Source organism: Notolabrus celidotus, chromosome 12, assembly GCF_009762535.1.
Source record: "Notolabrus celidotus isolate fNotCel1 chromosome 12, fNotCel1.pri, whole genome shotgun sequence".
Lineage (NCBI taxonomy): Eukaryota > Metazoa > Chordata > Actinopteri > Labriformes > Labridae > Notolabrus > Notolabrus celidotus.
The window spans coordinates 5,431,697-5,456,633 of NC_048283.1; the positions used below are offsets into that span (position 1 = coordinate 5,431,697).

A 24,937-nucleotide genomic window follows, 5' to 3' on the forward strand; every position below is an offset into this window, starting at 1 on the left:
TGAACGTGATTTTTTTTTTTTGGGAGAGTGAGACACCAATCCACTCAGGCTTCATCCTATCTTTCCAGAATATGCCTCTGAGAGCGAACCAGTCTTTTCTTGCAAGAACACAAGCAGTTGTGAAACACGGCGCCGTGTACACTGTATTCTGTGTTTGGCCTGTCACCAGGCCTGCACTGCACTGCACTACCTGTTCTATTTATTTATAGAGAGCCCTTAATGATCTTCAACACAACACAGAGTACACTGCATTGAAGAGCCCTAGATTTTTGTTTTCTGCACCGTGTTGGAGCACTTTAGCGGCAGGGGCAGCAAGTTCCATGATCCAATCAAGAGCAGTTGGTGCTTGTCAGCTGCGGTGGAGAGGCTCAACAAATTACATTAAACAATAAAGGGGGGGAAAAACAGATTTGCAGCAGTATGGTAATGTTGAACGGGAAGGTTGAACATATTACCTCGTTGATTAAGTAATTCCTACTAAAGGATATTGATAGATAAGTAAGTTTTACATTAAATTAATTCCATGCTGCTTTAAATTGCTCATTCTTTACGCCCCCCCCAACTAAAGTTTACTAAGGAGTCAAATAGCTAACTTATCTCACTCTCTCTCTCTATTTGTCTCCATCTCTTCCCCCCCTCTCCTCCCTTTATCCCCGCTGCCTCTGCCTGGCCTGTGGAAGCAATGCAATTAGACAAACACAAACAGAGCTCTTGAAACTGCCACGGAAAATGCTGACTGTTTGACGTGCATCACACACACACGCACACACACACACTCACACACACACACACACACACAAAAACCCCTTTAGCGAATGTTCGTTTCTTCCTCCGTACTTCTTCTCTGAAAGCTCATTGTCGGCTCAAAACTGTCCAAACGAAGGCGGCAAAGTGAAACAGCCACACAAACGAACATTCCCACTTGTGAACTAATAAACTCTCTGTACTTTATTTCATCAAATGGACTTCCTGGCATTGAAATGGAGTTCACGTCGTGCTTTTGTTTGATTGGCTCTGCTACTTTGGGTTTAATCCTGCTGGTTTGGGGAGTGTTTGAGTTGGATTACTCCATCGTTGGGCCGGGGTACTGTTTCTCTGGCTTTGACAAGATGGTGTGTGGTGGTTTGTGTGCGTCTGTTTGTGTGTTTTTGTTTTGTGGTGTGTGTGTGTGTGTGCGTGTGTGTGTGTGTGTGTGTGTGTGTTCTCCCTCACCACCGAATCAGCTGAAACCACAGACAGCCCAACTGGAGCGCCGTCCAAATCCCTCTGCATGCAAATTAAAAACGCAACAATAAACGTGGCAAAGGAACAAGGTGGGCACGCAGGCTTTATGGCCTCCCTCTCCCTCTCTCTCTCTTTCTCTCTCTTTATGTCTCTCTCTCTCTCTTTTTCTCCCCCCCTCTCGGCTTCCTCCAAAACCCCTCCTGGGTTTGATGTGGCTTATGGGAGGAGTTGGAACAGGGGACAACCAAACTGCTGAGTTATCTCTTGCATGCAGTGTGGCGGCGTGGCTCTGCCCTCCGTGTGTGTGCATGTGTGTGTGTCTGTGTGCGGACCAGCAGCGCGGTGTAATCCTGTGGAAATGAAAGGTGCTGCCGCGCACTGGCCGGGAGATTACAGCGCTGCTCTGTCACGCTGCCAGGACAGACTACCCGGCTGAAAGAGTAGCCCTCCGTAACACACACACACACTCACTCACACACACACTCACACCTCGCTGTGTTTCCTCCTCGCTGGTTTCACTCTCAGGCCGTCCTTCCTTCTTCATCCACTCTTGTCCCTTTACAACTCTCCTGTAGATTCACCACAGCTCCAGCCTCAGCTCTCCCCCTCCTCTCTCTTCACTCTTTCACCCACACAGCACTACACTGTGTTCTGTCCCTTTCTCCCTTACTCACACACTCTCACACATTAACACACACACGCACACACACAGGCCTGCTGAGGAATAGGTCATCATCTCTGAGCCCGGGAGACCACGTCACTCAACCCCTGCAGAGCCCTTCTGTCTGTGCAGTCCTCAGTTTGTCACTCAGCTCGATGAGCAAACACAAACACACATTTGAGTCACAGCCGCTGTGAGGAGTTCCCGTTTCTGTAAACTCCAACACATTTAACTCCTCTCCTTATTCTCTGCTCAGATGTTTCAGAAACTTTGGCTGAAATATTTACCTGATGCTCTGATCTTGACCTCAAGCAACTAAACTACACTTTTAATATTCACTTCAGATTAAGAAATAATAAAAACAAGGCCAATTCGAACCAATTGTTCTTTTTTATTGATCGATGAATTATTATTTACTTTATAAAGTACAACAAATTGTTAAAAAATAAACAACTGTTTCAAAGAGCCTAAAGTGAGATCTTTAAGTAGTTGATTCAGTCCTGAGAAAAGCTGAAATGAGAAATCATCCTTGAGTTTACTTTTAAAACACAATTATTATTATTTTTAAATGTATAATTCAGCTTTTTGGTTCATTCCTAGAAGTGTTTTCTCTCCAAAATTGATTACTAATCATTGTTCCCCAATCCTTTGGCCACTACCAGCAGGACATCCTTAAACATTAGAAGCTTAAAATAGATACAGTTCAGATTTTTGCTTTTATTTTTTAAGCAAGTGATCAAAAACTGGATCTGGTCAAAATTATTTGGAGGTCCACTGACTCTTTTAACTGAATTATTTGTATTATAATACCATATATAATATACATTAACGGTCAAAAGTTTGGAAACACCTTCTCATGCAATGTTTTTTATTTATTTTAATTATTTGAAACACTGTAGATTAATACTGAAGACATCAAAACTATGAAAGAACATATATGGAATTTTTTGATTAACAAAAAAGTGTTAAACAAAGCAGAATATGTTTGATATTTTACATTCTCTAAAGTAGCCCCCTTTTTCCTTCATGACAGCTTTGCACACTCTTGGTATTCTCTCAGTCTGCTTCATGAAGTGGTCTCCTGGAATGGTTTCTAATTAACATGAGCCTTGTCAAGAGTTCATTTGTAGAATGACTTGCCTTCTTAATGTGTTTGAGACCATCAGTTGTGTTGTTCAGAGTACACAATGGATAGCCCTGTTTCACCTCTATTGTAATCAAGATTATGGCAAAACCAGATTATTTCATAGTTTTGATGTCTTCAGTAATAATCTACAATGTTGAAAATAATTAGAATAAATAAAAAACATTGCAGGAGAAGGTGTGTCCAAACTTTTGACTGGTAGTGTATAATATATGCAAAAATGTTATCATATTTATGTATTTAAATGAGAAAAAAGTAGAAGCCCAGCTGCAAATATAGATGTTTTATTTATGTCAAAGTGAGTCAACTTCATAATCACTTTTTGTTGCACATAAAAAACAAAACACATTTTTAATTGTATCTTAACTCTCTTTGTTTCTCACATTCTCTAAAGTTTATTTCACTCAGTCTAAAACATACTCAAAGCCTCTGGAAGGATCTCTCTTCACCAACATGTACTCTGCACATTTCAGATTTCGTTCAGTTCTGCAGCCAAACTATAAACGAGTCCATTACAAATGAATTAACGCACCCTGTTGAATCTTCTGGTCATGGAGGCCAAACTCAGTGCGGGCCTATTTTTATTGCTGGAATAAAACATTTGGGGATTGTTAATGTCCCACACACTTCCTCAGCTCTGTCTTTCATGGCCCTCTGCTGGAGTGTCTCAAACATGAGAGTCACCTGCTTCCTCCCAAGGGTGCTGCTCAGTATGCGAGTGTGTGTTTCTCGTCACGTTAAATTGTTTCTTCGCGCTGTGTTCCATGACCTTGGATAATTCACATCTTCATCTTCAGCTGTGACAGAAAAAATATACTCAGTGCAGGTGCAGCGACAGTAAAACAATCGAGTGTGTTTGTGTGTTTCTAAAGTGAGTCGTGGAAAATGTTTCTGAAGAACATCTTCTTCTTTTTAATGAATCCGACTGAAATGATATGAAACTGTTTCACATCCGTCCTCTTCATCAAACTCTCTGACTTTGATGAAGTTTGTCTCTTACTTTTTCATACTGGAGCAGATCATGTGGTTAGCTTTGATTGTAGAGCACATTTATCTGCTTGTTCATGGTCTACAGTTCCCTTACTCTTCGGCCTCAAACAAGTCTCAACACCAGGACAACCCCTCGCAGACAGAAGTCCAGATACTCACTTTTGGCCTGTGCTTTATTTGAGTGCAGAAACCTTGCATGTCTGACCTTCCCTTTCTCTCTCTCTCTCTCTCTCCCTCCCTCTTTAATCCTCCCCTCAGGGCTGGCTTTGCGAGCTGCTGCGTTGGAAGGAGGATCCCTCTCCAGAGAACCGGACTCTCTGGGAGAACCTTTCCATGATCCGCCGCTTCCTGAGCCTCTCCCAGTGTGAACGCGACGCCATTTACGAGCAGGAGAGCAGCGCCGGGCAGCAGCACCACAACGAGAGGCCGTCTCACTTAATGCACATCACTGCTGACCAGCTACAGGTGAGGAGGACTCCACAAGCCCTGACTGTGCCCGTGGGCAAGGCACTCAACATCAGCTAGCTCAGGCTTCACACATCTCTGCACCATCAGTGAATGTTTCTACAGTTTTAACAAACTCAAAGCTAACTCATGTGTGGGTTTGACATGTAGAGGCAGCTCAGGGATGTGAGTCTCTCTGTGCAGATTCTCAAAAACAAAAATTATAGATTAGATTTTTTTTGTAAAGGCCACAAACAGAGATCCACTCTTGGTAGGTGATATAGGAGTGCACGTGTGTGTGTGTGTTTTATTAGATTACACAGATTTTCTTCTTTTTTAAAGGTATATTTTTGGGCTTTTACACCTTTATTGACAGAGGAGAGGAAAGTGGATAGAATAGGAAACTGGGAGAGAGTGGGGGACTGACATGCAGGAAAGGGCAGCAGCCTGGACTCGAACCCTGGCCTCCCGCTATATGAGCACACAACTTAACCATAAGGCTAAATCCACGCCTCTGATTGCACACTTTTTCTGACAAACATTGGTGACAAGTTAATAACATAACTTAAGAACACGTCTTACAAAACATATAAAAACATGCAAACATAACCAACAAATGTTAAACTGGAGACTAACAAACATGCATGTTAATGAAGTTGTTCTTTTCCCACAAGTTGATAAATACACTGCAAAAACTCAAATCTCAGAAAATGTATCTGTTATTTCTGCTCAAAAATATCTCAGATCACTGGATAAAATGCAGTGAGTAAAGTTTATTTATTAAGTCACTTGAAATGAGAAAGTTAATGAGTTAATTTTGCTTAACTATCTGCAGATATTTAAACTTTTTACAAACAATTCAAGCATTATTTTGGGATTACACTATCTCAAAACAGCTTATATTTAGTCTCATATATATATATTTTTTTTTAATATTTAATTTGAATTTAATTTTCCAAATAACAAGAAAGACGATGACAAGGACAGTAAACCTGATTTACAATAACACTAAAATACAAAAAACACACACATACAAAACAACATTAAAAAATACATATATAATAATAATAATGCTTTATTTATATAGCAGTTTTCAATACAGGTAACAATGTGCTTCACAGTAGGCAATAAAAAAAAAAAAGCAAAGCAAAATTAAGCAATGAAAATAAAATGAAATACAAATTTAAAAACATACAAACTTATAAAAAGACTTAAAATCAGAGCTGAAATTAAATAAAATCACACAATAAAAGCTTTCCTGTAAAATGTGTCTTTAGTAATGACATAAAACAAGGGACTGACTGTAAATCTGACCTTACATTTTTACAGTGTAGGAAGATTAATGTATTGATACTTCCACCAGAAATTAAAAGATATTGTGTAGACGTATGGAGTACTGTACAGACAGACAAAATCTTTGTTCTGCTGTTAGATCTGAAAAGATGAAGCACTTAAATGATTAACGAATCAAAAGAAAGCAAATCTGAAACAGTTTTAACAATCAATCACTGCTCTACATCTGAATTTGATCCTTTTTTTTCTCATCAAGTAAAAACTTCAATATGTGGACTTTGGACTGATTTTAATCAACCTTTTTTCACTGATTTTCTTAGATTTTACAAACAATATTATGAGCCTGTAATCTGTTGATAAATTGTTAAAAGTACACATTTGTTTGTTGCAACTTGTTTTAATCGTAATGGTTTTAGGGCACAGAAACAAACACTCCCTGCTCCCTCACAAACTATTATTTCTTCCTCTTTTTATGAAGTTCTGAACAAAACTTGATTTAAAAACGCTCAAACATTAATTTAATCTCGGCTGATTTTACAGGAATTTTGAGTAAACAACACTTCGGGGTTTTTGTGAATTGTTTTTAATTAGATGATCCGACTTTTCTGTGAGAGCTGTGTTTGTAGATGTTATTAATCCAAACTTACTTAAAAGAATGCTTCATAAAAAAAATGTTGGAAGACAAACAGGAAGACTCAGAGAGAGGGTTAAAAGTCCAAATGTCTTAATGAGGTACAATAATAATTCTGTTCAGAGTCTGAACCGCAGTTGAGTGCTTGATTAGTTATTTGGTTACATCCAGTAATTCACAAAGACGACCATTTACTGGATATATAAATAAGATAATAGGATTTCTCATACAAATAAATTCCAGCAGCAGATATGGAATGAGGGAAATTTTCAGAGCACTCTGTGAGCAAACAGAGCTGCTAGTAGATTGATAAAAGGAGATAATGTCTGGTTTAATGGACAGCTTTACACTGTTCATATTAAACCAGAGTTAAAATATTTTGTGCTGCTCCTTCACTAACACGACACATTAGCCAAATGATCTCACATTTGCTCAACCAGAAGTATCATAGCTCGGTATATTGGTACAGTAAAATCACTTCTTTGGGTGCATTTATGCAGCTGGCAAACAGAGTCCCTGCAAAGTGCTGTTTTGCGAAACTTCATTATGAAACACCTATTCTACAGTGTGTGACTCAGAAATGAAAATAAAAGAGCACCCATTTTGTGGGGTCAATAGGGACCACGAGTTGCCCACTCACTCCCTCTCTAACCACACAATGAGACATTTTACAAGTAATGTGTCATGTGTTTACACTAACGGGACTCTGACGGCCCAGTGAAAGCCATCGATAGCATTCTCACACTGCGGCAAATCAGCCAGACCATCGCTACCAGAATTGTGCACAGGGAGCTTGTTTATCAGTGCCTGGCAATAGAGCCTGATAAGCAGCAGAGGCTATAATAGAGAGGCCAGTTTCCCACTGTGTGTAGGGCTGATTGTGTCTCTTCAGTTCATGTGTGAGTGTGTGTCTGCACTCGTGTCTACCCCCACAATGAGAGACACAATCTCACACTACCAAAAAAAAAAAGTCGTATCTGCAGAGCTGATTACATTCAATGAGATATTACATGGAAAATTCCTTCAACCAAGTGCCTGTTCTATACACAGTGGGCCCATTTTTCCTCACAACTCAATTGATTTTAATGAAAGGCCTTATTAAGGCGCCGATAAGTGTTAACATCTGATAACATCCCCGTCTCCTTTCTCTTCCCTGTTTTTTTTTTTTTCCCACTGCAGGCTCAGCCGCCCCAGTCTCAGCAGCAGCACCAGCCCTCCCTGTCCCTCCAGCACCCCTCCCAACCCCTTTTGTCCCAGCAGCCTTTGCAGCAGCAGCAGCCTACCATGGGCCCTCGATTGCCGCCTCGCCAGCCCTCCACCGCCTCACCAGCTGAGACGGAGGACGAGGGCAGCCGCGGAGGAAGCATCAAGTCCCGCACTGGAGGAGGGAAGATCTCCCTGGAGGCTCTGGGAATCCTGCAGAGCTTCATCCAGGACGTGGGTCTGTACCCGGACGAGGAGGCCATCCACACCCTGTCAGCTCAGCTGGACCTGCCCAAGCTCACCATCATCAAGTTCTTCCAGAACCAGCGCTTCTATGTCAATCACCCAGCCAAGGCGCTCAAAGAGCCCAATAACAACAACAACAACAACAGCTCTGCAGCGACCACCATCAACAACACCAGCAGCAGCAGCAGCTCGGCCTTCGAGGAGGAGCTGACGGACTTCAGGGAGAGCGGGGAGCTGCTGAAGGAGCTGGACGAGAGCACGCAGACCAACACCATCTTCTCCATCAAGATCGAGGAGCACCTGAGCCAAGGCGCCGCGGCCCAAGCAGAGATTGAACACGAGGCCAAGGAGTAGGACTCTCCTCCGTCTTAACACGTACTGAGAGGTTTCATGTGCACACACACACAGACTGGTGACTGTGCTAAATGTAACGCTCCGGCCCACACAGAACCACCACACCGCAAATAAAGAAAAGTAGTGTTTTTAATCAGAGCAGCGCCTGGACTGTTGGAGGAGTGTTTATATATATCTGTAACAGACTGACAGGCCATGTGAAGAGTGTTCACACACACACTGGAGAGCCCATTTCAGACTCAAGTACTACTTTTTGGATTTTGTAAAACTTGTATTATTCACTGTAAAGACTGATGCACCATTTAAATAATCTGCACAAAAAATTATTCTAAGTATGTTGCCGTGGATATTTGCTGACTGCACTCTATGTCTGTTGTTTTACACTGACTTACTTTATCTTTTTTGAGCTACTGATTATATTTAAAAAGAAAAAAAGTCCCCCTGGAGTTTGTCAGGACTTTGATAGGTGTTTACGTATGTGATGTTTAACTGGATTTTTTAAAAAATAGCAAATGAAATCGAGGACCAAGTGGTTGACAAGGCCTTAATTATGAGGTATCGAGTCTGGAGCCTGCTGGCGGATTAGTTCTTCTTTTAAAAAGCGCATAATGTGATTATGGATCACTCCAAACTCTGGAACGCGATCACCCAGCCCAGGTGAATCTCTGAGAACAGCTCAGTCTTTACATATTATTTGTTAGGGAGGAGATATAAATATATATATATAGACATTATATTGTAACTGTAAAAAAATACAGTCTTAAAGAAACTATGCCAACAAATGCCTTGTACTATACGGCACTGCCGATGTTAGATTATTTTGCAAACCTTTGTCACTGTAACTTTCTGAATTTGCCACACAGTTAGAAATGTGAATTTCCACCATGTTTATGTTGTCTGACATTATTTATTTGCAGTTCATGCAGTGTTTCTGATGTAATTACTTTTTTTTTTTTTTTTTAAAGTTTATGTTCCGTAGAGCTTTTTTAAAAATTCCACCGGTTCTGTTTTCTATTTATAAATGTAATTTCGATGGGCAGTAAAAACAAAAAGTGTCTTAAACGTTTTAAATGGAGAAATGTGCTTTAAAGGTTGCCTATAAAAAGTGCTGTATGTCAACCAACTCATGCTACAAGCTTCACAATTAATGTTGTATGCAATTTTTACTATCATGCAAATAAGCTTAGGTAAAATGACTAACCTATAGAACACCTTAGAAAGAAAAACATATGCAATCTGTGTGAAAATCGATGTCTGCGATGTGTCTTCCTTTGGTTAACAATCCAATTCAAAAAGCTATTCCTGTATAAATATCCTGTATAAAAGTGTTTCTTTTTTATGAGTTGATTTCAATGAGAACACCAGTTATTTTGTTACGACTGACTGTTTTATAAGTGTTTCTCGGTTCCTTTCTGCAGAAAAGTGTTCTAACTAGAAGTGGTTATTGATTGTTAATTACACAATTAAACTGTTTGTATTGTACCACAGATTTCTTGGCATTAACTTGACCGGATCTTTTGACAGCCAGAGCGAGGACCGACCTCCTCTGCAAAACAAAAAGATGAAACAATGTGAATTGTTCTGAATCTACTGCTAAGAGAGATCAACTCCAGTCCTGAGTCATTCAGCTGCAGCCACTGAACACATTATTTGTAATAACTGTAAATATCACATCTTATGAATCATTGATTGTTTATTATTGTAAATATATTTGAACTTTGTGCAAGAGCTCACCGTACAAATCAACGTTCTGTCGTGCCTCTTCCTCTTAAAGCGACTGTACCGGAGCTCTTCCTGCTGAGTGTATCTGAAGCACCTGTGAAATCTGAAATAAATAAATGTAAGGTGTGAACACCTGTAATAGCAAAGCCCTCTGCAGGGAGCTCGAAGATATAAAAACAGCACAGGTGTCCTGACCTCACTTTGAACCCCAGGTGAGGCCAGGTGTCTGCACCTTTAGGAAATTACCCTCACCTGTTAACACCCTGAGATATGTGCCAGCCTGTGTTGGCTGGTGTTCCCTTGATGTTCTGCTCTTTTTTCATGAATAAAAAGCCAGAGTGTAACGTTGTGTGTGTTCAGAGGGGAAGAAAATCACTGAAAACAGATCATACAGAAGTGTCACATGCTCTGCGGGGGGATTTAAAGGTGCACCGACACGTGTCAGGAGGTGGAAAAAAAAACTACATGACAAAGTCAAGAGGCTTCATTAAGCTTCATTATTTCCTCATTTTGACTTTACAAGTGACTTATTCACTGACAAACTGAGGTGAAGGCACCAACAAACAACAGGAACTGTGCTGTAATACTCCTCCTCATTATCACTGTTTTCATAAGGATCAGCCGTATTTACTCCAGCATTAGAAAAGGTTTTCCACACAGATGGCTAATACTTTCCTCGATCAGTGGTTCTCAAACTTGGAGGTGGTCACAGGAATATTAATGACATGATTTCAGTGGAAAAGGAAAAGTTTGTACTTCAGTAATTTGGTAAAACATCCTGAGAAAGGTTTCAGGAATACAAAAAAAAAAAAGCTGTCCACACAGCTGTAGAGAGTTTTAGAGAGATATGTGACTTTCTAAGAGAGGATCAGGAGCTGAAAAGGAGCACACAACCACTTTTTTCAACCAGAGAACTATATTTTGTGTGAAACGTTGGAGTTTCGCCACGGGTGGGTATCACGGGTGATTGCTCGGAGAAGACTGGCAAGCACAGAACAGTTTTTAAACTGTGTCTCCATTAGGCTGTTAGGCTGGCTCTCCACGGCATCAAACACACTTCAAAGACTTTCCCCAGATGTCAAAATAGAAATCATAATTACGACAAGAATGGTGACTGATGAATCACTGAGTCTGTTACCGCGGGCTGCTCATGCTGGTGCTTATTTTAAAAATTAGCAGGCTACATTAGACGAGTTTTCCAGGAAGCATTCATAGATGATGCCACATCACGCTGTGGTGCGCCACTTGTGGGAAAAGGAGCCAAAGCAGATACAGTATCTTTTTTGTGATATTTGTAGAAAGTTTAGGCAAATAAACAGCCACCACATTTAAGAGTCAGTGGATGCACATGGCTTGCTTGCACATGGTAAAGTTTCTGAGGTCAGACGGTCAAATAAAGACTCATTTTAACTTCTAAATGAGATCACAGATCGCTATTCTGAAAGTTCTCAGCTGTCAGCTATAAGCAAACTAATATTTTGTTCAAATTTATGTTCATATCATTTCTGTTGGTCAGTCAAAACGAACAAGTCAGAGTTGTTTTCACTGATCGAAAAAGTGTCTGAAGAGAGGCAGAAATAACCCTCAAGGACAAGAAAGTGTTTCAAAGTTTGATTCTCGTAGGGTCTAGTGACAGTTTATAATCTGATTTCTAATGCACAAAGAAACGTTACAAAGTTCACCAACTTCCTCACTGTCTGACATCATCTGACATTTCTCATGTTGTTCTAGCCAGAAGACAGAAGAGCACATACGAAACACAGCTGCACTGAATACAATTCAGAGTTTCAGTTTGAAAGTTTTGGGATGATACAAAAACAAAATAAGGAAACTCTGCAAAGAAACATAAAAAAGTTAAGGTTAAGGACCTCTTCATATTGACATGTTGCATATTATTACAGGTCTTACATGTGTTGTTCAGCAGTACTGCAAGCAACATACTTCATCATAGGTTTATTATTTCATTTGCAATGTTACTGAGGTAAAGCATATAAGAAATAACAAAAACATGCAATAAAATCTTGCATAATGGAGCAAAACTAGTGTTGCAAAATACATCCAGGATTAGCAGGTCCAAGCAGGTCCTTGTGGCTTTCATATACATGTGCATTGTTTCATTCATTGTACAAATTCAATGACTCAGCATGCATTATTTGTAGTCATTAAAATAGTTTTTTAACTAGAGTATTCGGCCATTACTTTATGACCACCTGCCTAATTTTGTGTAGAGCTCCATTCTACCGCCAAGAACAGCCATGACCTGACGATGCACATAGACCTCTGAAGGGGTGCTGTGGTATCTGGCACCAAGACGTGAGCTGTTGATCCTTCAAGTCCTGGAAGTTATAAGATGAGGCCTCCAACGATCAGACTTGGTTAATAACAGTAAACTTTATTTGTATTGCACTTTTCTTAACAAAGTTTACAAAGTTCTTCACAACAAAATGCAGCAATATGAAGAAAGCAGATCAAACTATGAAGGATGTAGAAAAGCTGTCTTTATAAGAAGGTTTTAGGGAAATTTTAAAGAAGCTAACGATGCTCACTGTCTTGTGAATTTTATGTCTTTCTACATACTTTCATGTTCTACGTCTAACTTTTCAGTCCTGTATGCATTTTCATCAGGAAGCAAACAAGTGCCTGTGACATAGAAAGAAAGGCATTTGACCTAGCTGTAGACTTAGACGTTGGGGTAAAGAAATTTGCACAGCAGACCAGAGAGCGACTTTGACCTGTAGCTAAGTTTAGAAACATGTAACATGTATTACTGACCACCTCCTGTTATGAATGAATTGACCTTTTCAAGTTAAAGGTTTGCTCTTAAAGATAAAGTTAAAAATGTATTTTTAATCTTAAAAGTTGAAGGTGTTTCCTTATTCTCTTCAAACAGTATTTAAGAGAGATGTTAACTTAGTCTTTGCTATGGCCGGGACATGACCTCGTCTTCTTTGACCCATGTGGTTTCAACCAAGGGACTGCAGTGAATAAACCATCAGACTGCAAAGGCCCGGTCACCTTTGGTTACAAGTTGAGATCTTAAAACCTCCAACAGAGCTGCATCAACTGATCTGAGGGACCGCCCAGGCACTCTTAAATATTTAGAAGCAAGACCATATAAAGGTTTAAAAGTACTGAATAAAATCTTAAAATCAGCTCTGACAGGAGTGGTGTGTTGGTGTTTACTGTTGAAATACAAGCAGTGGTGTTTTGAATCAGCTGAAGTCCATGGAGGTGGCTCTGACTCACCATTTAAAAGTACATCACAATAATCTAAAGGAGAACAAATAAAAGCATGAATGACTCTTTTCAAATCAGACAGAGAAAGGAATGATCTTAGTGTAGTGACCTACTGGATATGAAAAAAGCAGGATTAAACAGCATCTTTTAAAAGTGTCAAAACAAAGATCTGAGTCAGACGTCACTCCCAGATTTTTAGCTTAGTGAACTGGGTTTGTTGTGGATAAAGCCGGGGGAGTGAGAATGAACACAATGATAACTTCAGATTTGTCAGGACTGAGCTTTAAACATAATGGCACATATAGTATCAAACGACGCTGAGGCTATCGAATAGTATGTCTAAACTGTCGGTCGTCTGGCACAGAGGCTCGATTGGGTCGAGATCTTGGGAGTTTGGAGGCCAAGTCAACACCTTGTACTTGTCCTGTCCTTAAACCACTACTGAACCAGTGTAGTGTGGCAAGGCACTTTATCCTGCTGATAGAAGCAACCGTGATTGGTAAATATGATTTTCATGAAAGAGTGTACTTTGTCTGTAACAATGTGTTTGTTGAAGGTGAAGGTACATGATAAAGTAAAATGCTCATGAATGGCAGGACCCGAGTTTCCCAGCAGAACATAAAGCACCATGCTGCACCCAGTGTTCCACAAAATGCAACATTACATGAGTCTGCAGCAAACTGTGTTGTTCTCTGTGTGTTCTGACACCTCTCTCTCTCTCTCTCTCTCTCTCTCTCTCTCTCTCTCTCTCTCTCTATCAGAACTATCATCAACTTTTTTAGCAATTTGAGCTCCAGTCACTCTTCTGCTGGATTGAACCAGACGGGACAGTTTTTGCTTCATCAGTGAGCCATGACCACTCATGAGTCTGTCTCTGGTTCACTGGTTTTTGGACCATGTTCTGTTGGCATTGACCTCTGCATGCTGGGTACATCCCACCAAGAGCTGCAGAATTGGAGATGCTCTGAGAGTTGCTCACATCCTTAGGCCTGGTGTATACTTCTGTGTCGACTCTGTACTGTAGCTGCACCATGGAGGCCTACACCGTCATGAGCAGCACATACTTGTGCATTTAAGTGTCCTCATCGCTCTACACTTCGCCTAACCGTAAGTTGGAAGTGAGATTGCTATGCTAGTCATATCACCAGGTTCCAGTCCTGATGGAGTTTGTGCAGAGGAAACCATGGTTGAATCTGAGCATATGATGCTGGTGTTAGAGATGATAAATGCAGAGCAACAGTTGATCATACTGCACTTATAGCAGAGGTAAGAAACAAGAGTCTGCATTCAGTTGTTTCAATGCTTACTTCATGTTTTGAGGAGGTGCATTTCAGGCCTTGCATGTATGCTTCTGCAGAGGTACAGGAACTACACAAACTTACGACATTTAAAAGTTTGTGGAGTATTTTGTAGAATATGATGAAAATACCCTCAAAAGCACATCAGTTCATTTATATATTCTTATATTGATATTGATATTACTCCATCACTACCAAAAAGGCTCAACAGACAATGCAACAATGACACTTTGAGAGCAAAACAACACTGATGACACAGCCAAGTCAAACTTTTATCACTTAAAGTAGGTTTAAGTTATTCCAATAACACACATTTCATATTGCAAAGATGCACATCTGCAGGATGGACACATTTAAATAACGTATACATGCTCCATTGAACACAAAGCCCCAGGGTCCTCATCAAGATGTCAATCAACAGCACACATTAACATTTCATAGAGGACTTGGAGGAGTCCTGGAGAGACAGCAGTTGGGGTTTCATGAATGCACATTTCAAGAAAGCATCATATTTGGTGTTTTTCCGTATACCAGCGTGTTTTGTACATCAGTCAACAGCGTCTGAGAAAGACCGTCTGAAACTCGGAGCTCTGCCAGACGGTCTTTGTGTTTGGTAAACCAGGAGAGGAGCGGAGCTTAACTTTGCTCAGACCCTCTCAGTTTTCTGTTATTGATTGTTGAGCAAGTGTAAGCACTCACCGGCCTGATGCACAAAGAATAGTTAACTTTACAGTTGTGATTTGAATTCTGGTGTCTGAGGGGGATTGTTCCTCACTGTTTTAAAAAGTGGTCAGCAGAAACATAAAGGCTTTGCGTTCCAGTAGAAGTATTTTTGTACTGATGTGTCTTAAAGTGACAGCTCAAGATGGACTTTAGTGACTTTAAATTGTGAGTGACTCATTTAAATAAACATACCTGATCTGTAGTCTGCTTAAAATTGATAATATGACCATCAGGAACATTTTTGGATCTGTTTCTTTGTTGATAGGGTGAGATAAAATACTATGCTTAGTAGAAGTTCTTGCACGGACCAGTGAAGAAGAACCCCTTTAACTTTGACCAGATCGAGATCGGTCTCCCAAACAAGCTGTGATTGCATTTTTAAATCTAGTCATTGAATCATCGTCTCTGCTGGGGTGTGGCCTTTGTTCTTTATTCTTTATTTGTGCAAAAGAAAAATTAGATCAAAAGAAGACAGAAATAGACATCAACAAACAAATCGCACAGGTGGGATGAAAGAAACCCCTCGAGGCTTGTAAAGAGAGCCCACCTCACATTAAAACTAAAGCATCTGTCACTGAATGGAAGCAGATCCAGGTGTTCATAAAACGTTTAAATGCAGGAAGAGAAGACTTTTTACAATCAATCAATACTTTTACAAAACTGTTACATATTCACTCAAATATTATGGTACATTAGAAGAAGATACAAGAGAAATCTTTCAAGACCTTTTTTTAAAAACAAAAAGAAGATCAGCTGCATGGTGCCGGTTCTCCTCTGAGTCACATGTTGGTGTGTTTGTCATGTGGCCAGTATCAGAAACACACTAGTATTACTTTAGCATTTATTTATAAGCATTTATTGAAAGAACTATTTCAGTGTCACACAAACAAAGAAGCTTTGCATCTCTGCATCACCGTGCAAATGTGACTGATTTAGCTCATGGAGTACGCATTTTAACATGGGTCTCAATCAAGCGGCAACCTCCGGTCTCAAACGATGAAGCCCATGCGGAAGTGTTATAAACTGCAATACATCGAGCTTGAGGCTGACTGCAGAAACACTGGAAACCACATAGACATGAATGGGAAAAAGACTATCTTTGCAGCATTAATAAACATTTTTACAGCCTGGTTCAAAAAACAGCTTGGCCCTACGAAGCTAATCTCTCTATCGGCACACACTGTACGGGGGGTGAATTTATTCTAACATGACGGTTCAGAAGATATTAAGATTTTGAGTTTTTGCCCAAATAAGGACATGACTGACGTGACTCCCGGTCGGGAACACATAGCTGTTGGCTAAGAGGCTCACACTACGTCACACTCTGCCTGGCTGTGTTCCGCATTTCCAGTATGGCTGCCGCCGTCGATTGGCTTTAAGACAGCTCTCAGGAACAGATGGGTGACGTCACAGATACTACGTCCATATTTTATACAGTCTATAGTCTCAATGGGGATTCCTGGACTTTTGAGCCAGCCTCAAGTGGACACTCTTGGAACTGCAATTTCATATTGGCTTCATCTTTGAAGACCTGAGAATGCAGTTTAATCCTAAAACACTCAAAAAGCATTTTGAAGGTAGAATCATACAAACATGGCGGTGCAGGGCCGTCTTCATCATCTTCATAATCAGGAAACTCATGGTTGTTCTCTGTCAGCACAAACACTGGCACACGAAACAAAGCTGCAATTAAGGCCTGTAAGAGATTAATCGGACAGCACCCTGGTTATGTTTCTGTCTCGTTTAGCTCCAGATTAATAGGGACGAGACATCGGCAGGTGTGGCTGGTAGAGGGGAGTCCTCAGTGGCTACCCATGAGCCCTTGGGACTGCGCAGTAAATCAAACAGGAAATGCAGCAGAAAGCATAATAAAGTTATTCTAATGATTTTATTCTCTGCTGAATCACCGTCAACGTAAATCCAACTTCTCCCTCGCCCCTCCCACCCTCTCGTCTTCTGAGACGCTGAAATCCAAACATTTCTACAAAAGGGAGAACACCATTTCCAGACCTCTGAATGTGTGGAAGCGGAAACAGAAGGTTGGAGGTGTGGAAATTAATAACATTAATCAGCGTGTTGCTTTCCAGCCTCCTCGCCTGCTCTTTGCCTTCTGGTTTCAAGAAGACGAGATTAAACATGAACCAACTCAGAGGGGACCCAAACCGTCCTTCTGATCACATTAATTCAGCAACATCTCGCTCACATGAATATGCATACTGATTTCTGATAAAACTGGCACATGCCCTTGTCTTATTCTAATTATTAGCACGTCCTAACTCCTGGTATGATGGCCAACATTTCAGTCATGTGAGTCCTGGGACTAGTCTTGCCAAAAGTTTGTAGGCATCCCATTTGTTTGTGGAGCCTCAGGCTGGTTTAAAGCATTGTGAATGGTTACGTATCACATTCCAGCGCTTGTATGTATGTATGTTTTGGGCCGACACCTCTTGCTGCCCTTTTATTCTCTCTTAGACATAACAGCTTTTGTTTGAAGTTTGGAGGCAGACACAACATCTCAGCCATGGCTCCACAGCGCTCAGAGCTTCCACCTCTGTTTACGGCTCGAGCTTCTCGAGCATAATGTTGTGAAACGGGCAGATGGATCTACTGAGCCTCCAAGAATTCTGTTATCTACAAAGTTTGTGCCAAAGCCTCCGGTCCATTCACAGTCAGCTGTGTGCTTGAAGCCACAGGGATAGATGTCCTTATCAAAAGTCATCTTTTATTTGACGTGTTATTGAGGAAAGAGACGACCTGACACAACAGAAGTGTGACAATAGACCTTAAACTACAGATAACACAGTGTTTGAGGAACTTCATGAGTTTAAATGACATGCAGGCAACATCAAACCAAATCCATGGAAAGTTCAGGAGGTTTCATTATTTTGTTTTATAGTGCAAAGAATGAGAAGTATTCTATGTGTGTAGTGTTTTTGACATGCTGATTCCTAGATATCAGATAAGGGAAAGATGGGAGTGTTCAGGATGATGTCAAAGCTTTAGTGTCTTTCCATTGATTTTCTAACAGATGCAGAAACAAACAGCAGCTCCTGTATAAGGTCTTCTTCCTGTAACTCTTCCGTTGACATGGCATTTTTTAGCTTAGCCAATCCTATAACTCTGCCAAAGCCCATACTATTTTTTGGTTTTAGATTTGTGTGTGTTTTCTTCAATTTGGTCGACGTCTCTTTCGCACAGCTCCATCTGTGTTTTAACATCCTTGGGCCTTAATCTCAGCCCCTGTACGTCATCAGTTTTGTCATCAATTTAACTTCCTAGGAACATAAACAGAAGTCCTCACTTGATCGGCACTTTTCAACAGCAAAACACGCACAGAGAACGGGTGAAAAGAGAGGACAGCAGGCAGGACAAGTGACGATGACAACGTTGTTATTTATAGATTGAGGGGCTCAGTGTTCGCTTGGTCTCTACCTGCAGCAGGTGTACTTCATGAACCAGCTCTCCTCACCTCCATGCATCTGTCTCATCTTCATTGATGATTTTTACCCCCGGTGTGCGTTAGTGACAAAGACACAACCGGGGGACGTCTGTTTAATATTTGAGGTTTGACGTTGTTGCCGCCATCACCGTAAAAAGCTCTGCGTCTACAGCTTGATTTAATCCAGTTTGGTGAAACATCAGACACATTCAGTAAGTTTTGATCAACTCCTAGTCATCAAAGATGCAGATTCATTTCAGAGTGCCGTGAACTGACTGTCAAGTGCCTCTGTCACTGCGAGGTGCATTCAGGGACCGTCGTAAATGTGCAATACAGACCTTTCATGGCATTTTTCTGTGAATCAAGAGAATCAAAACACAGTCACAGTGGCCACATCAAGAATGTTTTCTAAACACATCTGTAATTTAGCATATTTACTTGCCCCTGAGATGTTATTGGGGGGAAAAAAGCACAAAAAAAAATCGCAACTTTCACCGCAAAAGCTGTCGCAAATTCAGGCTTTTTGGGCCGCAACAATCACAAAAAAATCCCGCGAAATCCTGGAGGGACTGAAATATAAAAGCATTTCTCCGTAATGTCTACCGCTGCTATTGAAAAGTGATGTTTTGCCACATTGTCAACAGGCAGAGGTGGAATAAAAAGTATCCCACTTGTGTTGAACTCCTTTCTGTATGTTTATTTGATGTTTGACGTGTGATTAGTAGTGATGGGAATTCCGGCTCATTTTAGAGAGCCGGTTCTTTTGGCTCGGCTCACTACAAAGAGCTCTTTCGGCTCCTGAGTGGCTCCTCTGATTTTTTCTTGTTTAAATTAATGTATGACCTAAAATAATGTAAAATGAGTAACTAATGTAAGAAACATACATTATATCAAATGTTTATTATTCATAAGGCTTTATTTATATACTCAACACGGAGCAGTATTCTAAAAAAGACTCATCACAATTAGACAAAAGGTCAAATCTCTGATGTCTGTATATTATTTATAAACTTTGAAACACCTTCATTAATAGCAGATTCCCTTCACTGTCTTTATTCTTCCAACTGCACTGATAGAGAAACAGTTCTAATGTCCATGACCTGGATGACTGAGATCCTTCACAGACACTTCTAATGTGCCTTTTCAGTTTTTTTGTGGACCCAGATTGATTACATTTTCACCTTGCACAGTCTAAACTCTGCCTATTAAGACTCTATGCCGTTTCAATGTGTCTAAAGTTTACTGTTTCCTGCAGTCACTCATTTTCTCACCTTTCCAACCATAGACTGTAAATAAAAATGGACAGCGTTGCTCCGCCTCTTCCCGTTGTACAGTTCTGAAGCCAAAAAATCCCTCTCCTGGGTGCAGCCATTGTGCAGCCAAAGCCTGTGAAGCCTTTGTAATAAGCTCCGCCCTACAGCGTGACGTCACAAGACGCTGTGTGCCCTTTGAAGTTTCGTTCTACGGCGGCTGTGAATCAAAGGAAACAGGAAGTAAAACCCCGTTTTTTAAACTCTAATAACTAACGAAAAAGAAACTTTTCAGAAAAAAGAGGCCTTGGACACAAAACAGTCAAATACTAACTACATATAACCACAGCATACGGATGTGAGAAACATTCGTACGACGTGTATTTATTTTTTAAAGTTTGACTGCTCCCCCATTCATTTGAATGAGACGGATTTTTTGACCTATACTGCAGCCAGCCACCAGGGGGCAGTCACACTGCTGAAAGCCTCACCACCAGGGCCATATCCGGCACGCTTGTTTCCAATGCGTTCAATGTTTGTCGCGCACGTTCTCCCTCTCGTCTCCCTCCTGTTAGTGTGCTCACGGTGCTGTGTGTGTCTGTAACCTCTCCCCTCCCCGTTCTGCTCAATGTAGACACGTGATTGGTCAAGACGCCACCATGTCTTGACCAATCACGTGAGGCTTTAACAGAAAAAGACGAGAAAAAAAACAAAAAACGCCTCCCAGTCAGGAGCCGGCTCCAGTTGTTCAATTGAAAGAGTTGGCTCTTAGAGCCGGATCGTTCGCGACCGACACATCACTAGTGATTAGGTCATCCTTACCCCAAATTTACACAGGATGCGCCATGTTGCGTTATGGCTGCGCAGCTTGTTTACTCCGTCCGACGGCTTGCGCCCTGCTACGCTTTGTTGTCCTGTTACCTTCTGACACAGTTATCATCTTAAAGTCCTGTTGTTGTCGACATGGATCACTGATCTGTGGTTGTTTGTAGCTTACATCCATAATCGATGATTTCTGATCTAAACGATCTTTAAACGGTCGGGAGTCCGTATATGGTGTTTTATTTTGAAATTGGCTGATGTTGCATGCAATCCTTGGGCCTGACTTCCTGTCCATGTCGTTCTTTTCTGTGCAGATTGACGCGTGCTGGGCGCTGGCTCCGTAGAAAATAGACTTGTATTTCTGGCGGAGGGGCGCGGGGGCACACTCCCAAGACGGAGCTGAGACACGCCGCGCCCGGTGTCCACGAGCATTGACTAGAATGGAAACGTATTGGCTGCGACATGCCTGGCGCAGCTGTAACAAGACGCTGCACATCCTGTGTAAATTGGGGGTTAGCGTCGACTTTGCTATTCAGAGTTAATTGCCGTCGCCTTTGAGTTTTGACCAATCAGAATCAAGTATTTTGAAGACAGTTGATTCCTTAAGAAAGCCAGGTATTAAGAAAAAACAACTCACCCTTTGACAGAATGTTGCTTACATTTATCACACTAAAGATACACAAAGAGCACCACAGTTCACTACTAAAAGACAGAGGGAAGAGATTTATCATTACAGAAAGCTAACGCGTGTACAGTTGGCCAAGCTAGGAAGATAGTGGGACTGCTTTGTCCACAGGGGCGCTAAGAGTAACACAAAATAAAGGGGTGATAAGAAGTTTTGGTCATTTCAACACCAAAATGATAAATGAACCTTAAAAAAGAATTTAAAGGGGCACTGGTGGCCTAGCAGTCTAAGCGCCCCACATACAGGGGCTATAGTCCTCGTCGCAGAGGTCGCAGAGGTTGCAGAGGTCGCCGGTTCCACTCCCAGGCGCGACCATTTGCTGCATGTCGTCCCCCACTCTCCACTCCCCACATTTCCTGTCTCTCTTCAGCTATCCAATCAATAAAGCTAAAACGCCCAAAATCATAACTTTAAAAAAAGGATTTAACATTAATTCAATACAATCTTTGATTTGCGTATTTGCAGAAAGTAAAATGAGTCCAACCTGAGCTGAAACATTAGAAGCTTTGTTTTGTAGCCTTGTGTGTCTCATGGTAAGAACTAAAACATACAGTTCAGCCAGCAGAGAGAGAGGCAGAGAGAAAATCAACTCATCTCTATTTATTGAGTCTGCGGCCTGTTGTTCATTTTCGAGGAATTTAGCTGAAGTGGCCTCTTGTTATTTCAAGTACTAATTGAACCCATTTTCCTTTTCCAAACCTGTCTTACCACTTTCATTTTAAAGCAATAACTCATCGATGAACAACACCACTCAGCGGACGCCACTTGTCACGATGGTTCCACTTATGCATTGACCAAAACAGACTCAACAGTGAAAGTTGCATCACACATTTTTCAGGCCGCTGGTTCGTCAAAGTGCTTCACCACTTATCAGTCTCAATTGTGTTTAATATATTCAGTTTTTATGCTGTTTTTAAAAGCAGAGAGCTGAAAGCATCTCAGTGGGTAAACTGGTGGATTTAAGGTGTATGCCTTTTTTGCAAACTTCTGCAGCTTTCGACTTCCACACAAACCTGTCCTCTGAGGTTTGCACGCTGAGTCTTTTCCAATAAAACTCCCAAACAAGAAGGCGAAAAATCCTATTCAGTCTTTGTCTTTGATATTCCTAAATGTCCTTAAACCAAGTAGAACCTTTGCAATATTTGAACCTTATTGAACTTAATTCTCCGGCTTAAAGTAAAGCGCTCTTGCATCTGTGTCAGTGTTTGTAGATGTGAGTTGTGATCTTCCAATCATGGGGATGCTGATCCAGGAGAAGTTGACACGTCCTGGTCGCCAATCTGCACGGGGAGCTGAGGTGTGGATATTTCATTCAGGCACTTCTTTCCTCTGATCATAATTGCACAGCGACAGATGGGCAATGGTGGAGCGCGCAAGTATACAGCGTGCATAGAAATGTGCTCATAGCTCAGAAGAGAAACAGCTTTAAAGCAGTCAGGTGTGGGGTATTATTTTGACACCTTGCTTGCCTATGAAACACCTATACTTATTCTCTGGCAGGACAGAGTTGCATAAAAATGGTCATAAGTTCTTGGAAAGATGCAAGTTTCAGGTATGAATAGTTGTAAATCTTCTTTGTTACAGGTGAATGATGGAAATTGTGGCCATTTTTTGAATCAGAGAGCTTCTTTGCAGAGATAATGGAGCAGTCTCGAGGCCTCTTGCCACCTCGACAAGTAAGCATCAAGAGAAAAAAGGGAGAACGGAGAAGAAGCAGTTAAATTGCTTTAACAGCTGTGCGGGGTATGAATAACTCGTTAGCCGTGTGCATTTTAAGTCATCAAATCCTGAGACCCCCTCCTCACAAACACACACACCTACCCCTCATTTGCAAAGGGGGACAGGAGGGAGGTGCTAATTAAAGTGATAAAGAGAACAAATCTTATCAAATCCTGAGCTGGAGTTTTTTTACGAGGTGGGGTGGTGGAGGTGTTGGTGTCTTAGGAGGAAAAAAATCCAGGGTTACATCTGTATTCTCAAACACTCGGGGAAGGTGTTATTTCATGTTTAATTAATTAAGCAGTCTCTTTAACTGTATCTTGACAAATGTGATGCCAATTAGATAGTGAGGAGAAATTGTTTATTGCTAATTAATGGCTGATTTCAGGGGAAAAGAAGTTTAATCCTCTGGTACCTTACCTTTTATTTGAACTGTTACAGAGCAGAAATAAGCCTCTACCTCTGACTCTGCATTACAGCTCGACTTATTGCTGGATGAGCAGATAGAATCAGCTGCAAGTTTGGGGGTTTTATTGGGGCAGCCTTTACCGAAAAATATACAAAATATATATTTATAGAGGTGCAAAGGTGAAGAGAGGCTGGTGGTAGCTGTTTCTCTGTTGTTTACACTGGGTGGATATTTACTATTTGTATGGATTGTTGTGCTGGAATAAAAAAAAGAATTAATCCTGAACTAGAATTGTTTACTTATTCTCATTCTTTACACATTGAAACAAATAAATCCCTAAGCATAACATTCAATGTATAAGATGCACTTTTAATACATTTTTATCATCTGTAAAGAGAGCTGGGTCATATACATAAATGTACCTGTAAAAAATGCAGAAGTATTTCATTGTGTAGCAGTATTTTACCCAATATATGGCGCTAAAATAAGAAAGCAGCCTGCACAAAAGCATTCTGCACACAGAGTAAGGAAGCGGCAACCTCTGGTCTTAAAGGTGACATATCATGCAAAATGGACTTTTTAATGGTTCTCAACCTGAAATATGTTTCCCTGGCATGTCTACAAACCCCCCGAGAATGAAAAAAAATCCATTCTGCCCCTGTTTTGATTTCTCCACCTTTCTGTAAATGTGTGAAACGAGCCGTTTCAGACTTCCGTGTTTTTGTTACGTAACAACAATATCCGGTCTGTCACGGAGTCAGAGCTCGGAGCTTGTTCAGCGCATAGACTGTATAAACTAATACTGAATCCCTCCTCCGTTTTTCATTACCTGCACACATGTGTGCTAACAAGGAGCTTAGGAGGGAGGCATGCTAGTTGTAGGCTGTCTTAATAAACACAAAGGTCGGTTTTACTCCCCACGTCTGCAGATTTGAAGATCTAGTGGATGATTTTTATTTATCATGGATATGTGCTAGCGCTAGTTAGCATAGCTACATGTCGTAGCTGTAGCTGTGTACCAAGACACACGTCGACATACTGATAAATAAAACAACAAGGAACACAGAATCTGTGACCAATCCTTCAGAAAAGGTCCCGCTGCCTTTCTGGCAGAGGTCGGTTTTACTGCCCACGTCTGCAGATTTGAAGATCTAGTGGATGATTTTTAAGTGCTAGCGCTAATTAGCATAGCCACATAGCTACATGTTCATAGCTGTAGCTGTGTACCAAGACACACGTCGACATACTGGCAAATAAAACAACAAGAAACACTAAATCTGTGACCAATCCTTCAGAAAGGTCCTGCTGCAGGCGCCTCTCCGTCAGGATCAGATTCAGAGGGTTGAAGTAACGTGATCTCCGAGCAGCCGCGTATATTCAGCCAACATGTAAACATTAGATCAACGTGCTGGACAGCCGAGGCACATCCACTTCCTGAGGGGG

The 24,937-nt window shown here is 41.1% G+C and overlaps 1 protein-coding gene across 8 annotated transcripts in view; it reads left to right on the plus strand.

The window, feature by feature from the left end:
- LOC117823564 (DNA-binding protein SATB1) overlaps window positions 1–10,256 on the plus strand; it is an 84,897-nt gene extending 74,641 nt beyond the window's left edge. For all 8 annotated transcript variants that reach the window (XM_034698793.1, XM_034698796.1, XM_034698792.1 and 5 more), the window contains 2 exons: window positions 4,278–4,484; window positions 7,567–10,256. In XM_034698793.1, the coding sequence (XP_034554684.1) occupies window positions 4,278–4,484; window positions 7,567–8,190 (831 nt within the window). In that variant the 3' untranslated portion in view covers window positions 8,191–10,256. The remainder of the gene's footprint in view (window positions 1–4,277; window positions 4,485–7,566) is intronic.
- Window positions 10,257–24,937: the final 14,681 nt, after the last annotated feature.